This window comes from Parambassis ranga, chromosome 17 (genome assembly GCF_900634625.1).
Source record: "Parambassis ranga chromosome 17, fParRan2.1, whole genome shotgun sequence".
NCBI classification, from domain to species: domain Eukaryota; kingdom Metazoa; phylum Chordata; class Actinopteri; family Ambassidae; genus Parambassis; species Parambassis ranga.
The window spans coordinates 16782663-16798501 of NC_041037.1; the positions used below are offsets into that span (position 1 = coordinate 16782663).

At 39.9% G+C, this 15839-nt stretch overlaps 1 protein-coding gene and 1 long non-coding RNA gene across 3 annotated transcripts in view; one reads left to right on the plus strand and one right to left on the minus strand.

Moving 5' to 3' along the window:
- Positions 1–2832: 2832 nt before the first annotated feature.
- LOC114449356 (myosin-7-like) lies at positions 2833–14811 on the plus strand. The gene is made up of 37 exons (XM_028426949.1): positions 2833–3033; positions 3220–3363; positions 3475–3631; positions 3743–3770; positions 4077–4182; positions 4280–4372; positions 4450–4513; positions 4596–4694; positions 4799–4902; positions 5428–5566; positions 5666–5784; positions 5898–6047; positions 6149–6319; positions 6404–6713; positions 6796–6875; positions 6946–7151; positions 7253–7376; positions 7585–7721; positions 7805–8060; positions 8136–8378; positions 8462–8638; positions 8731–8876; positions 8960–9050; positions 9139–9528; positions 9606–9732; positions 10285–10403; positions 10487–10683; positions 10895–11078; positions 11344–11509; positions 11608–11732; positions 11834–12142; positions 12233–12436; positions 12554–12850; positions 13202–13306; positions 13527–13622; positions 13914–14048; positions 14791–14811. The coding sequence occupies exons 1-37, from the start codon at positions 2833–2835 to the stop codon at positions 14809–14811; spliced, it is 5820 nt and encodes a 1939-aa protein (XP_028282750.1).
- The window catches only part of LOC114449360 (uncharacterized), a 62162-nt gene continuing 60632 nt past the window's right edge, over positions 14310–15839 (minus strand). For both annotated transcript variants that reach the window (XR_003671986.1, XR_003671985.1), the window contains one exon: positions 14310–14880. This is a non-coding gene — a long non-coding RNA (uncharacterized LOC114449360). The remainder of the gene's footprint in view (positions 14881–15839) is intronic.

Below are 15839 nucleotides of genomic sequence, written 5' to 3' on the forward strand. Positions count from 1 at the left end.
CAATAAACCAGTGCTCATACTTGGGTCTGTCATAACACCACAGATAATCACTTGCAGCTGGTCACTGAATCCCTACTTATGTCTGACTGCTCCTCCAAAGAGCAACAGAGGATTTTAGTGAGTCAATGACCTAAAATGTACCATTTGTGTACTAAAGTAAAGAAAGAAACAATGCTCTTTGCATTTGTAATATTGTTATGCAATTAAGCTTGTTCACCATAGTTTGATTAAAAGATATCTTGATTCTAAGATTCATATAGGTCAAAGGAGAGTTGCTAAGTATTATCATTATTATTATTATTATCATTATTAACAGCCTGCATTGGTGAAGAGACCTGAAGACTGGCTGCCTGTCCCTCTCTTTCACTACTATTCTCATCTGACTGTCATAGAGCTTTGCTTTGGTGCCAGTGTCAGGCCTCTACTTAAGACTAAATAATAATCTGAGGTAGCAAAAGGGAGTAGAGGGAGGCCCCAGACTCCCTTTGTGTGAAATTTAGGGAGACTCATGTCTTCTCTTGTTACATGTTATGTTCTCAACTCCCTGTACAGACACGCAGGTATCAGTGTGCTAATTAAAGCACATTCACACCTCTGCTTAAAGAGGTAGCCACATACAGCACTGTATGTGTTAAAGATTATCAGCACGATTAACAGGATATCGGAGCTCATGCTCATGTGAATAACTCTCTGCCTTTGTAATTAGAACACTTTCATAATGTAGTAGTTTGATATATACACTGTAGTTTTGTCAGTCTATAAAAAAGTGTTGCACACGTGCATGTTATAAGCCAGGTCATCTCAGAGGAAATTTCCCCTAGGGCCGAAGCCTAATTGCTGCATTCCAATGCTAGTTTGCAATGTAGGTATATGGTGACAATGTGTGTTTGTTGTGACATAAAGTATTTAAATCATGTTTCATATAATGAGTAGATGTTTGACTTTAAGGTCAGCCTTATCTTCACTTGCTCTTTAGCAGAGGCATGGAATCTCTCACTTCCATTTAGCACCCTGACGCCAGCTGTCAGTAACAGGACTGGGGAAGATATCAGAATGGAAATAATCTCAGCACTTGTCACCAGCTGTTGACCCTCCTTTTATCTCTTAACCTTTGAAGGGGTTATGATTACTTCTTTTAGTGGCTGGTTGTGCATTATAGCTGCAATATAATATATAATAATTGATTTTATAATAAGTGATAGTAATTAGTTTGTCAATTTAGTACATTTTCTATTACCACAGGTGTCATAATTATGACAAAAAGTAGATTCTCCTAAAAAACTAAAGGCAGTCCAGCTTAGACCCAGACAGCACACTAGAGAGGGAATTTAACTGGATCATTGACCTTTGATTGGCTGTGGGTAATATGTGTCAGCCTTAGGAGATTTATGTGAAACAGAACCCATCATCTGCTACAGTTGATCCTGGTTGCAGGCACAAGCAGGATCCTGAAAGCCTCTGTGGCTGTTCTTCTCAATCAGTGCTGAGTTCTCAGCAGGAATTTCACACAGTTATCTTTGTCCTCAAAGACACAATGCCACGTCAATAGAACTGTAACCGAGGGGCCAGCTTTTGCTAGCCGCTGCCTGAAAATGGGAGAAGGCTTCCACAGTGACCTTGGCATCACATTGGAGCATGTCATGCTGGGACACTCCTCCATTGTGTATCATCATAACTGCCTTTCAGTGAATCTCAAGCATGTCACCTGTGGCAGACCTCTGTCTGTGTTGCCTCGCACTTGTCGCCTGGTTAATCTCACAGACTAATGTTCTTTATTTAGACCAGTCCACTCGGTATGTTATGCCTCTTTTTGTTAAGTCCATTCTTTGATAACTAACACAATATGTTACTGATGCCTCAGTGGGACTGCACTTAAGCCCCCTGAGTAATTGAGACCCATACATGACATACTACACTTAAATATTTTCCCATATATTTGGAGCATCTTCGCTTGTGTTTAGACAACAATACCAGTAGTTTACATTAATGGATGTTGTTTTTAGCCTCCAGCTTTGATATTTAGCTGTTATATTAAATTAGAACAAAATGTAATGATTTTCATATTATTTAGCAATAACACAAAATGAAAACAGCTGGTATTATTTTTACTTAGTTTACAGCCACAATTACATCTTGATTTAATGTACTCAGTAATGACTATGCAATATCTATTTAAATCATACAGCAGTTAAACAGTTTGGGGATGTGAGGATGTGTTCAGTGAATGCATTGTTCCACTACTTAGGGACTTATGGATTCAGTAACTAACTTAAGGGGTGATGAGGCAGGAATTCCTCTTTGTGTCTATTTAAAGATGGAGTTGTGGTCCCCTGGCTGCTTGAGGATACATATGATTAATCACTGCTCTGCATGGAACACCTAATATGGCCTTGTCAGGAGACCCCCATCACCGATAAGACTCGGACCCACTGATTTCTATATTGCTTTCTGCCACTCATTAACCCCTCCCTTCATGTACACTCCAACCTAACGCAGACACAATAACATTCCTAGGCCCTGAAACGCTCCTCCATATTTGGCAGGAGGGGCTTCATTTATAAAGAGAACTCATGGTGAAACCCCAACAGGTCACCATTCTATCTCAAGGTAAGGTGTGAGGACAATGGCTTACAAGGTTTACCTGAGTTGCTGTGGACTGCAGGCTGATCTCATCAGTTTCCATTTTTTCTCCTCAGGACCATTAACCTTCAGTCTTGTCAGTGGGGATTGCTAAGGTAAGACTGTCAGAAAGAAAGGGGTTCAGATAACTCAACACATGTATATTATGGTTCAAATGAAAGTGTGATTATGCTTTTATAGACAAGGTGAAAAATGGGTGATGCTGCCATGAAAGAATTTGGGGCAGCGGCCCCGTACCTGAGGAAGTCAGACAGGGAGCGTCTGGAGGCCCAGACCCGTCCGTTTGATATGAAGAAGGAATGTTTTGTTCCTGATCATGATGAGGAGTATGTGAAGGCTTCCATCACCAGCCGTGAGGGGGACACAGTCACTGCTCAGACAGAGAAAGGGAAGGTCAGTGAGCTGCATGCACAGCTGCTCCAGATGCAGCTCATTCCTTAAGGCATTAAAGACCTATCTGTTCTGTCATACAGAGGAGATAACTGAAACCGCAAACATGATGATCCTGAGCTCATTCCTGCAATGTGTTAGAATAAGAAAGAATAACAGTGTATTAACACAAAGTATCTGTATTTCCAGACCGTCACAGTGAAGGAGTGTGATGTACACCCTCAGAACCCGCCAAAGTTTGATAAAATTGAAGACATGGCGATGTTCACCTTCCTCCATGAGCCGGCTGTGCTGTTTAACCTCAAAGAGCGTTATGCAGCATGGATGATTTACGTAAGTGAAAAATTCTGAAGCAACACTATAAGAAAAAGACTGCACTCCTGTCTCTATTACAGCTACACACTATAGCCATATATTGAATACTTTTCTCTCTTATTCAAATAGACCTACTCTGGACTGTTCTGTGTGACTGTCAACCCCTACAAGTGGCTGCCAGTCTACAACCAGGAGGTGGTTGTCGCCTATAGAGGAAAGAAGAGGAGTGAAGCTCCTCCTCATATCTTCTCTATCTCTGACAATGCCTACCAGTACATGCTAACTGGTAATTTACCTTCAGTTACCTACAGTATGCTTAGAAAAATGTCAAGTTAAATGTAACTCCTAGGAAAGTGGTAGACCTTAAACCTTAAAACGATCTTTCCTGCTTTTTCAGACAGAGAAAATCAGTCAATTCTCATCACGTAAGTCACGTTTTCATGTTCAGCATTATGTTATGCTTTCAGCATTTCAAGAGCTAACATCTCAGACTGCAACTAACATTAATAAAATATAGATAAATCAATTATAAATAGGGTGCACAACCGATTTAATGTAATATGATTTAATTACAAGTAATTAACTTAAATAAATACAAACTACAGGACAATTACAGTGATATCAGCATGATCAGGAAAATTTAAGAAATGAAATTTATGATTTTTTGCATCCGTAAATTACACTTCAATGAATCAAAACCCTGATAAAAAATAATGCATTGTGTTTTTTAGTGGAGAATCTGGTGCTGGGAAAACTGTCAACACCAAGAGAGTCATCCAATACTTTGCAAGCATAGCAGCTGGAGGTGGGAAAAAGGACACAGGGTCTGAGAAAAAGGTTAAAATGCTTTATTTTTGGAAAACCTTTAACTACACATTACTTTTACTTTTTTTCTTCAGTATTTCAACTATTGTTTTTTGTTATGTAATTCTAGGGTACCCTGGAAGATCAAATCATCCAGGCTAACCCTGCTTTAGAGGCCTTTGGAAATGCCAAAACCATCAGGAATGACAACTCCTCCAGATTTGTAAGTGCCTGTCTGTAATGACACAGGCCTTAGAGTCTGTTCACCTGTAATGTTATTTTTTTTTGATGTGCATTTAGGGAAAATTCATCCGAATTCACTTTGCAGCCAGTGGAAAGTTGGCCTCAGCTGATATTGAAACATGTGAGCAGTCCCTTCTCTATACTTTCAACTAGTTTGCCCTCTGCCCAGCTTTCCAAATACATGACATAAATCTTTTTTACAGATCTTCTGGAAAAGTCACGTGTCATCTTCCAGCTTAAGGCTGAGAGAGACTACCACATCTTCTATCAGATTCTGTCTCAGAAAAAACCTGAGCTGCTTGGTAAGAAAAAAAGAAAGAGAAATAAATAAATAAAAGTTTTCTTATGTTGCAGGATGATTACCTTTAGCAACTCTAAAATGTAATATTTCTGGTCTGCTTTTCAGAGATGCTACTCATCACCAACAACCCCTATGACTATGCCTTCATCTCCCAAGGAGAGACAACAGTAGCGTCCATCAATGATGCTGAAGAGCTGCTGGCCACTGATGTAAGCAGAAGAGCAAAGCTAATCTTTAATATCAGTGTAGTCTTACTCCAGTTGTTCATACCAAAGGTACCACTTTGGTGTCAGTTTTGCCAGCAGTGTACTATGACCTCTTGTGGCAGGATGATGTACTACCCTGCTTGCTGAATGTGAGCATTTGTAATATGAGATATCTGGCCATTTGTATATATTGTTGTTTTAGATTTGATTCCAGTGAAGTTTGCTGTAGTGTCCTACATTTTCTTCACCGTGCAACTGTTGATATAGGATTATCAAACTTGGCGTCAGTGATGTCATTTGTAACCTAACAGCTTTGAGCCACTAGACAGGAGTGAAAATGATTTGAATGGATTGGATTGCATATCTGATGTCAGATGTCAGTTGTGGTTTAATGTGAGATCCTGGGGGCTCAGAGTGCATATGCTGTATTATCCCCTTGATCTGCACTGTAACACTACACTTTAAGTCCTAATACAGAGAAAAACCTCAATGACATAAGAAATAGAACATCTAACCTTTTTGATTTAGGATGCCTTTGATGTCCTGGGCTTTACTCAAGAGGAGAAGAATGGCATTTACAAGTTGACTGGTGCCATCATGCACTATGGTAACATGAAGTTTAAACAGAAGCAGAGAGAAGAGCAGGCTGAGGCTGATGGCACTGAGGGTAAGAAAGGCTCTGAATGTTAAACAAGGCATCTAACCTGACAGATTTAGGCTATTTTGATATGATAACTGAGCTCTGTTGTTTTTGTTTTTTTGCCAGATGCTGACAAAGTTGCATATCTTATGGGCCTGAACTCTGCTGACCTCATCAAAGGTCTCTGTCACCCAAGAGTCAAAGTAGGGAACGAGTGGGTCACCAAGGGACAAAATGTACAGCAGGTGGGAACACATGACCAAATAATCCCCCTATTTTAAAGAAAGCTGTGCTTAGTCCACAATGTCCACAGTGTTATTTAATTTGACTGTTGTAAAAGCTTGAATTTCTTGTTTAGGTGTATTATGCTGTTGGTGCACTGTCTAAGTCAGTGTATGAAAAAATGTTCCTGTGGATGGTGGTGAGAATCAACCAGTCCCTGGACACCAAGCAGCCTCGCCAGTACTTCATTGGTGTGCTGGACATTGCTGGCTTTGAGATCTTTGATGTGAGTTTTGAAGGAGCCAGAAGACCACTAGAATCAGATCCACAATTGCCCTATAAATATGGTCTCATGGTCTCTGCTAACTATTCATATTTTTATTGCAGTTAAACACCTTTGAGCAGCTCTGCATCAACTTCACCAATGAGAAACTGCAACAGTTTTTCAACCACCACATGTTTGTGCTGGAGCAGGAAGAGTACAAGAAAGAGGGCATTGAATGGACTTTCATTGATTTTGGTATGGACCTGCAGGCCTGTATTGACCTCATTGAAAAGGTGAGACACTTAGGTCATTACTGGACTACAGAAAATGAATAAAACATATTCTATTACTAAATACTCTCATATTTGCCCCCTCAGCCCATGGGAATCATGTCCATCCTTGAAGAGGAGTGCATGTTTCCCAAAGCCACTGACTCCACCTTTAAAGCTAAGCTTTATGACAACCACCTGGGAAAGTCTTCAAACTTCCAGAAGCCCAGAGTTGTCAAAGGAAAAGCAGAGGCCCATTTTGCCCTGGTCCACTATGCTGGAACTGTTGATTATAATATCAACAACTGGCTGGTGAAGAACAAGGATCCTCTGAATGAGACCGTTGTGACACTGTACCAGAAGTCTAACCTCAAACTGTTGTCTTTCCTCTTTGCAAATTATGCTGGAGCTGAATCAGGTGAGAATAAAGTAGAAATTTTTCAAGGTTATTTCACCTTTGTTTTCAATACATTTTAATGAGTTGCAAACTTGTCTAATAGCTGAAAGTGGAAAGGGTGGCAAGGGAGGAGGAAGCAAGAAGAAAGGCTCGTCCTTCCAAACCGTGTCAGCTTTGCACAGGGTTAGTAAAGAATAATAAATAAATTACTAGTTTACATAATAACTGAAACAGCTGTTAATGTCCTCTACAGGAGAACCTGAACAAGCTAATGACCAACTTAAGGTCAACTCACCCTCACTTTGTACGCTGCATCATCCCCAATGAGACCAAGACTCCTGGGGCCATGGAGAACCCTCTGGTGATGCACCAGCTGCGCTGTAACGGTGTGCTGGAAGGCATCAGGATCTGCAGAAAGGGCTTCCCCAACAGGATCCTCTATGGAGATTTCAAGCAGAGGTATTAATGATCTAAGTTAGCTAATAATCAAAATGCATAATTCCAAAGAAATAATTAACAATCAGGATTTGAATATTAAGATAGAACTTGTTATTCTCCAGATATCGTATCTTGAATCCTGCGGCTATCCCTGAAGGCCAGTTCATTGACAGCAGAAAAGGTGCTGAGAAACTTCTTGGGTCACTGGATATTGATCACAATCAATACAAGTTTGGACATACCAAGGTAATCAATAAAAGATCAGAAGCATTAACAGTAAAATTCTACCTTTATCCACTAAAATCTTTGAGCATGTTGCATTAGTGCTCAGTAAGAATAACTTCATCTTGCAGCTGCAATGCAGTACTTCTTTCAAAAGTTACACAGCCTTTTTTAAAGCCACAAAGTGTGAGTATTTGTGTGTAATAACTTACTCTTTACATGCTCTTTAAAGGTATTCTTTAAAGCTGGTCTTCTTGGCCAACTGGAGGAGATGAGGGATGACCGTCTGTCACTCATCATAACTGGAATCCAGGCTCGATCAAGAGGCCTGCTCGCCAGAGTGGAATTCCAGAAGATTGTTGAGAGAAGGTCAGAAGAATCCAACAGATAAAATAACTGAATATTTCTTTATCTTAAATTTAGCACTAAAAGCTCTGGTTGTTTGTTGACAGGGATGCACTTCTGGTGATCCAGTGGAACATCCGTGCCTTCATGGGGGTCAAGAATTGGCCTTGGATGAAGCTCTACTTCAAGATCAAACCTCTGCTGAGATCTGCTGAAGCAGAAAAGGAAATGGCCAACATGAAGGAAGAATTCCTGAAACTCAAAGAGGCTTATGCAAAATCCGAAGCCCGTAGAAAAGAACTAGAGGAGAAAATGGTCACTCTTCTCCAAGAGAAGAATGACCTGCAGCTCCAAGTTCAAGCTGTAAGTGTATTACTATATTAATTAATTAATCATAAATGTTGTGACTTTTATGATGACAAAGTCTTCAACATTTAGGAGCAAGACAATATTGCAGATGCTGAAGAAAGATGTGAGGGGCTGATCAAACACAAAATTCAAATGGAGGCCAAAGCCAAGGAGTTGTCAGAGAGACTGGAGGATGAAGAGGAGATGAATGCTGAACTGACTGCTAAGAAGAGGAAGCTGGAGGATGAGTGCTCTGAGCTGAAGAAGGACATTGATGACTTAGAGTTAACTCTGGCTAAAGTGGAGAAAGAGAAGCATGCCACTGAGAACAAGGTATGTCAGATGCTTGACTATTTATACGCAATCAAGAAGCACCTGTAAACACACAAGTTCTAACACCTATTACTTATTTTCAGGTAAAAAACCTTGTAGAGGAGATGGCTGCTTTGGATGAAATCATTGCCAAGTTGACCAAGGAAAAGAAAGCCTTACAGGAAGCTCATCAGCAAACACTGGATGACCTGCAGAGTGAAGAAGACAAAGTCAACACTCTGACCAAGGCCAAGGCTAAGCTGGAACAGCAAGTGGATGATGTACGAATACAGATAGATCATATCTCCAACTTAGTTTTATGTTCTGAAAGATTTTATCTGCAGTATGTATATCTTTCTCTTTTGATGTCCAGCTTGAGGGTTCTCTGGAACAAGAGAAGAAGATTAGAATGGACCTTGAGAGAGCAAAGAGGAAGCTTGAGGGGGACCTGAAACTGACCCAGGAGAGTCTAATGGACCTGGAGAATGACAAGCAGCAACTGGAAGAGCATCTGAAAAAGTTGGCACATTCCACAATAAACATTGTTTTAAATGCAGTACAGTGATATCCAGGTGGCTTAATCTTCTTCTATTTCGCCACAGGAAAGACTTTGAACTCAATCAGCTTAATAGTAAAATAGAGGATGAGCAGGCCATTGCCATTCAGCTTCAAAAGAAACTGAAAGAGCTTCAGGTAATTATTTATGTGCAGGGCTAGGGAACTTCTTAAAACTATTTACTATTCTGGAAAAATTTGTTAAAAAATAATCCTGCCTCAATAGGCCCGCATTGAGGAGCTGGAGGAAGAGCTTGAAGCAGAGAGAGCTGCGCGAGCCAAGGTGGAGAAGCAGAGAGCAGACCTGTCCAGAGAGCTGGAGGAGATCAGTGAGAGGCTGGAGGAGGCTGGAGGAGCCACAGCTGCCCAGATTGAGATGAACAAGAAGAGGGAGGCTGAGTTCCAGAAACTCCGCAGAGACCTTGAAGAGGCCACTCTGCAGCATGAAGCCACTGCTGCCACACTCAGGAAGAAACAAGCTGACAGTGTTGCTGACCTGGGAGAGCAGATAGACAATCTGCAGAGAGTCAAGCAGAAACTGGAGAAGGAGAAGAGTGAGCTCAGACTGGAGCTGGATGATGTGGTCTCCAACATGGAACATATTGTGAAAACAAAGGTAAATTGACTAATGCACCAAATACAGCCATATTCAATGTACTGCCCTTAATTTGACTTTGGTCTGATTCTTTTCAGACTAATCTAGAGAAAACAAGCAGGACTCTGGAAGATCAAATGAATGAATACAAGACCAAATTTGAAGAGGCTCAACGTTGTATCAATGATTTCAACATGCAAAAAGCAAAACTTCAAACAGAAAATGGTAAGTTTTTTTGCTAGATGATGTTTGATATTCGAAATCTTATCAGCATACCGAGTTGCATTACCCTTCTGAAGCCCCAAGCTATTTTTGGTCATTTTGCACTGCTGTGACATTTCAATCACTAGGCTCTATTCAATACAATCGAAACACAAAAGACTTGCATCAGTAAGGAGAAAATCCAAACATACTTATTTTAAGGAGTATAACAGTAATAAAGACATAAATCAAGAATATGAAAAATCCAAATATGGTTGTATACATGTGTTTAGTTTTTTTCTTCCTCTATAAGTTAACAACTTAAACCTTATGCAATATATAAAAGTTCCATCAGTTTTTTTTGTTGTTGTTGTTGTAATAGTTTCTGGCTAGGATTATATTATAATTCTGGCATTTTATTTTTACAGAAAATATGCATTTTTTATTTACAGGTTTTGGGGTTTAAAAGACTAAATCACTTAATGTCTTGGGGTTCTTTCTTTCATTTCCTTTTTGTTTTGATAGAGGGTTTGCTGGGTCTAAAAAAATAACATGCTTTATTGACCAAAACACTAGGTGAGCTGTCAAGGCAACTGGAAGAAAAGGAGTCTCTAGTGTCTCAACTGACAAGAGGAAAAATGTCCTACACTCAACAGATTGAAGACCTTAAGAGACAACTGGAGGAGGAGACAAAGGTAAGTTAAGAAAATTTTTCATTGTGTAGTAAACCATAATCTTTGTGAAGCAGTCACTCATTCACATAATTTTGTTTTAACAGGCAAAAAGTGCCCTGGCTCATGCAGTGCAGTCTTCTCGTCATGACTGTGACCTGCTCAGAGAGCAGTATGAGGAGGAGCAGGAGGCCAAGGCTGAACTGCAGCGCAGCATGTCCAAGGCCAACTCTGAGGTAGCTCAGTGGAGAACCAAGTACGAAACTGATGCTATCCAGAGGACCGAAGAACTGGAAGAGGCAAAGTAAGACAGCCCACAACTCAAATTGTTTTGTTATGTAAAGACATTTCACTTTCGTCTATCAGATCAGCTTTTTGTTTGTGTTATGTTCCTACTAAAATGTAAGACGAACAAAAAGTTTGTTTGTTAGATGACTGAGCAGCCAGTGATAGATGATGAATTTATAGTTATCCAACAATTGCAGATTAAATGATTTGAATGATGATTTCTTAAGGAAAAAGCTGGCTCAGCGCCTGCAGGAGGCTGAGGAGGCTGTTGAAGCAGTGAATGCTAAATGTTCCTCTCTGGAGAAGACCAAACACAGACTGCAGAATGAGATTGAAGATCTCATGGTGGATGTAGAGAGGTCAAACGCTGCTGCTGCTGCTCTGGACAAGAAGCAAAGAAACTTTGATAAGGTGAAGTTATTGTAAAATGTTATTATCCGTAATGTCCTGCTCTAGATTTACATGCATTTTCTTCGTTTTTCTTTCTCTGAGCTGCTCAGTACTATTTCAGCAGCAGCATGGTTCTGTAAATTTCTCATATCAACTTTAAGAGACATTATTTACAGCATATAAAATTTCAAGTCAAGCTAATGTGTATAATTGGACACTGTGAACTCCAGAAGCCCAGAATCTCTCCTCCATCATGTAGAACATGTGTCACTTTTTTGACATGCAGGTCCTATCTGAGTGGAAACAGAAGTATGAGGAGTCTCAGTGTGAGTTGGAAAGCTCTCAGAAGGAGGCGAGGGCTCTGAGCACTGAGCTTTTCAAATTGAAAAACTCATATGAGGAATCTCTGGATCATCTGGAGACCATGAAGAGAGAGAATAAGAACTTGCAGGGTAAGGGTACATCCAGGTCATGGGCACAGCTTTCTGTAGGCACACTTAAGAAATCAAATTGTAAGGCAATTCTAAATATGAGGCTTGATATCCCACAGAGGAGATTTCTGACCTCACTGAGCAACTTGGTGAGGGTGGAAAGAGTATCCATGAACTGGAGAAATTACGAAAACAACTGGAACAGGAGAAAAATGAGATCCAGTCTGCTCTTGAAGAAGCTGAGGTACAGACCCTTGTTTATTTTAGAGTAAAGCTGTCTGATAATATATATATATATATATATATATATAAACACATTAAATTCTGCCCCCTTCTGTTATCTAGGCCTCCCTGGAGCATGAGGAGGGCAAGATTCTGAGAGCCCAGCTTGAGTTCAATCAGATTAAAGCTGAAATTGAACGCAAACTGTCTGAAAAAGATGAAGAGATGGAGCAGTGCAAGAGGAACCTGCAGAGGACAATCGAGACCCTGCAGAGCTCTCTTGAGGCTGAGACTCGCAGCAGGAATGAGGCCCTACGTTTGAAGAAGAAAATGGAAGGAGACCTCAATGAGATGGAGATCCAGCTGACTCAGGCCAACAGACAGGCAGCTGAGGCCCAGAAACAACTCAAGTCTGTTCATGCCCATCTGAAGGTAAAGTAGAAAAGGAAGACTCGCTATTTCAAGATGTTTTAATATTAAACAGCTCCTAGATGCTAATGTTATTGGTGTCTTCTCATTAAGGACTGCCAAATTCAACTGGATGAGTCTGTTCGGGCTAATGATGACCTCAAAGAGAACATTGCTATTGTTGAGAGACGCAACAACCTGCTTCAGGCTGAACTGGAGGAGCTGAGGGCTGCTGTGGAGCAAACTGAGAGAAGCCGCAAACTTGCTGAGCAAGAGCTGCTGGATGTTAGTGAGAGGGTGCAGCTACTGCACTCACAGGTAAGGTGTAATTATTTACACTGACCACTGATGGCTGACTGGTTTTCTTGAAAGTATACCTCTGAAAATGTGAGTGATACCCATTTCTTAACAATGTCACTTTCACAAAATACCTAGAACACTGGACTGATCAACCAGAAGAAGAAACTTGAGGTTGATGCTTCCCAGCTTCAAACTGAGGTGGAGGAAGCAGTGCAGGAATGCAGAAATGCTGAAGAGAAGGCCAAGAAGGCCATTACTGATGCTGCCATGATGGCAGAGGAGCTGAAGAAGGAGCAGGACACCAGCGCCCACCTGGAGCGTATGAAGAAGAACATGGAGCAAACCATCAAGGACCTGCAGCACCGTCTGGATGAAGCTGAACAGATCGCAATGAAAGGAGGCAAGAAGCAGGTGCAGAAGCTCGAGGCCAGGGTGAGTATGACCACTTGGCACACATTAAGATACACTTATGTTCACAAACCACTGATCTTGCATGATATTTGGGCACTATCTGTGGTCTACACATATTTGCTCAGTGCTGTTTTGGGTTTATGTTGTGGAGCAGTGGGGGGTGGTTGTTGCTCAGGTGGTAGAGCAGTTGTCCAGTAACTGTGTGGTTGGCAGTTTCATCCTGAGCCCTGGTTGCAAGCTGCTGTGTCCTTGGGCAAGACACTTAAGTTGTTCCCACTAGTTGCACCATAGTTTGTTAATGCTTGTGTGTCTTCTGAGAACCTTTGAGTCGGTAGAAAAGTACAATATAAACACCAATTGTTTGTTTTGAAGGTGAGGGAGCTTGAGAATGAAGTGGAGTCCGAGCAGAAGAAGAGCAGTGAAGCAGTGAAAGGAATCCGTAAATATGAGAGACGCATTAAGGAGCTCACATACCAGGTGATTATTTATTGTTTTTGTTATAACCTGTACATATAGGTGTGTGTATTAAAATACTATTTTCTCTTCTTTGTAAGAGCTTATGCAAGATTAGGAATATGCCATATATGTACTTGTATTTCCCACAAGCTGGAATTACTTTCCTTATGTTGTGAGGAAATTGTAAAAATGCTCCTTTTTGATCCTATAAATCTTTTCCATGCTGCCTTGATTCATACAGACTGAAGAGGACCGCAAGAACGTTGTGCGTTTGCAGGATCTGGTTGACAAACTGCAACTGAAAGTCAAGGCCTACAAGAGATCTGCTGAGGAAGCTGTAAGTGTGCTGGGAAGAAAAGATTTAAGTTGTAATGGTTCATATGGTTGTTATGTTTTGTTGCATAATTTTTAAAGCTACACAAACAGTTTTATTTAAACATGTGGCCTTAGGACTTGTCAATGAAGATTCTCAGTCATCCAGGTCATTTTCCTTCAAGAGGTTGAAGCAGGGCAGCTGGATCTGTAGAGTTTCTTGAAGACGTTTCTCTGCTCCTCTGAGCTGCTTCATCAGATCTGTTATGCCATTATCACATATAGTAATATAATGTGGTGGTCTGGCTTTCTGTAGGAGGAGCAGGCCAATACACATCTGACTAAGTTCCGTAAGCTTCAGCATGAGCTGGATGAGGCTGAAGAGAGAGCTGACATCGCTGAATCTCAGGTCAACAAGCTCCGTGCCAAGAGCCGTGATGTGGGGTCAAAGGTGAGACCACCTCTATGTTTCAACACTGCATACTATTCTGCTGACTTTCCAAAACTGCAGACTATGTTTTACAATCACCACCATCATAAATATTTCACAATGAATCATTTTCAATTGCTTTACCTTTATTGAAAAATCTGTAACTCATTTTAATGAGAGAAATTAAATCAGACCAGTTTTTGGACAGATCTTTTTTATTTGAATTTCAAATGAATTTAGTAAATTGGAATTAATGCAAATTAATTTAGGTTAGTGGTGATGCATTTTTTTTTGTCCCAGGTAAAAGGACTATTTAATTAGAAATGTTTAAATTATCAGTTTTTGAAGTGTTTAACACAACTCTCCTGTAACCAGGGACAGAAAGTTAAAGTTATTTACAGCACGTTCCTATGTTAATATTTTACTATAACTGCATTTAAAAGAGAGAGAGACAATGTAGCGTATACATACTATTTGTTACTATACTACAATATAGTATTTACATCAATAGATTGGTGTTACATATCCCTGCTTGAGGACAAGTTGTGTTAGTAGCTTTAATGCATTAGGTGTTTGTACACTTACCCATATTTTTGTATTTTTGTAAACGCTCTAAGATAAATACCTAAAAACAGACAAAAATGATGTGCAAGAATATAATTTTGTCACACACCTCGGTACCATCTTGTGTAGCACTTGAGTCTTGTTAGTCCACTGTCACTAATCCATCTCTCATTGTCTACTCTCTTATTCTTCACCACAGAAAGGGCTAGATGAGGAGTGAGACTCACAGATGGCCACCTAAGACTTTGGAATCTCCTGTGCTGTAGTCCTCTTTGCCTCCAAAGTAACTCTGTAGAATAAAGCAAAGTGCATTTAAATTAATGTGTGGAGTCCTCCTTTATTAGGCAGAATGCTCCACATTAACTTTTACAAAAGCAGAAGACACACCTGTCAGATAATGCATTCACATTTATTATTTATCTGGTCAATGAAGACACGAAAGGATAAAATCTTACCACACTGTTCAACACTTCCTGTAAACAGGTGTAATGTTAAGATGTGTCATCCCAATGGACTTTTGATAAACACACCCATGACTCTTACTGGTTTACATGGAGATATTAAGTATAAGCAACTTTCCCGTCATATTATCAGTGTTAAAATGTCTTTCAACAAAAGCCTTTAAGAGGAAGAAAAACATTCAACCTAAAATTCTCATGCTGGTCCACATGCTGTTTAAGCAAAACATGCTTAAAACAGCATCTTTGTATAATACTATGACAGATTAAATGTCTAATTTTACTAAAACTGTAATGGATTTCTAAACCCCCAAGTGGTTGAAACCAGTCAAAGCATTGTCTAATAAAGGTTATTCATTGTAAAGGGGCTTATATGTTGACTCATTATGCCCCGTGTCAAAGTATTGACAGAAGTCTAAAAAATAATTCCTAACAATATGAGACTAAGATTTAATTTTACCATGAAGTGCTATTATTAAATCATGTCTTTTCAAAAGATATATCAGTCACTGTGGAAAAACAAATATTAAATTTGATCTAAACCAAAAAGGAGAAGGTATCAAAGCTCTTCATTATTGTGATGGAAAAAGAGTAGCTCTTTTAATATTATGAATTAGTATTTATATATTTACAAATTTGGTATGACTGGGTAGAGACCTCGAGGTGTATTAAATATTAAGAATAACACAACAATATCTAAAACCAGCATTTTACCACTACACCTCCTCTTGACAGTAAGAACAGATTACATCTCTGGCTGCATGTTGCTGACACACAGGTAAATGATTTT

Bases quoted from the DNA above. Each gene is read 5' to 3' on its own strand.
- LOC114449356 (XM_028426949.1), top strand. From the start codon at position 2,833: ATGGGTGATGCTGCCATGAAAGAATTTGGGGCAGCGGCCCCGTACCTG. The intron at 9,733-10,284 runs GTAAGTTTTTTT...CCAAAACACTAG, and splicing joins AAAACTTCAAACAGAAAATG to GTGAGCTGTCAAGGCAACTG. The intron at 13,623-13,913 runs GTAAGTGTGCTG...GGCTTTCTGTAG, and splicing joins AGAGATCTGCTGAGGAAGCT to GAGGAGCAGGCCAATACACA.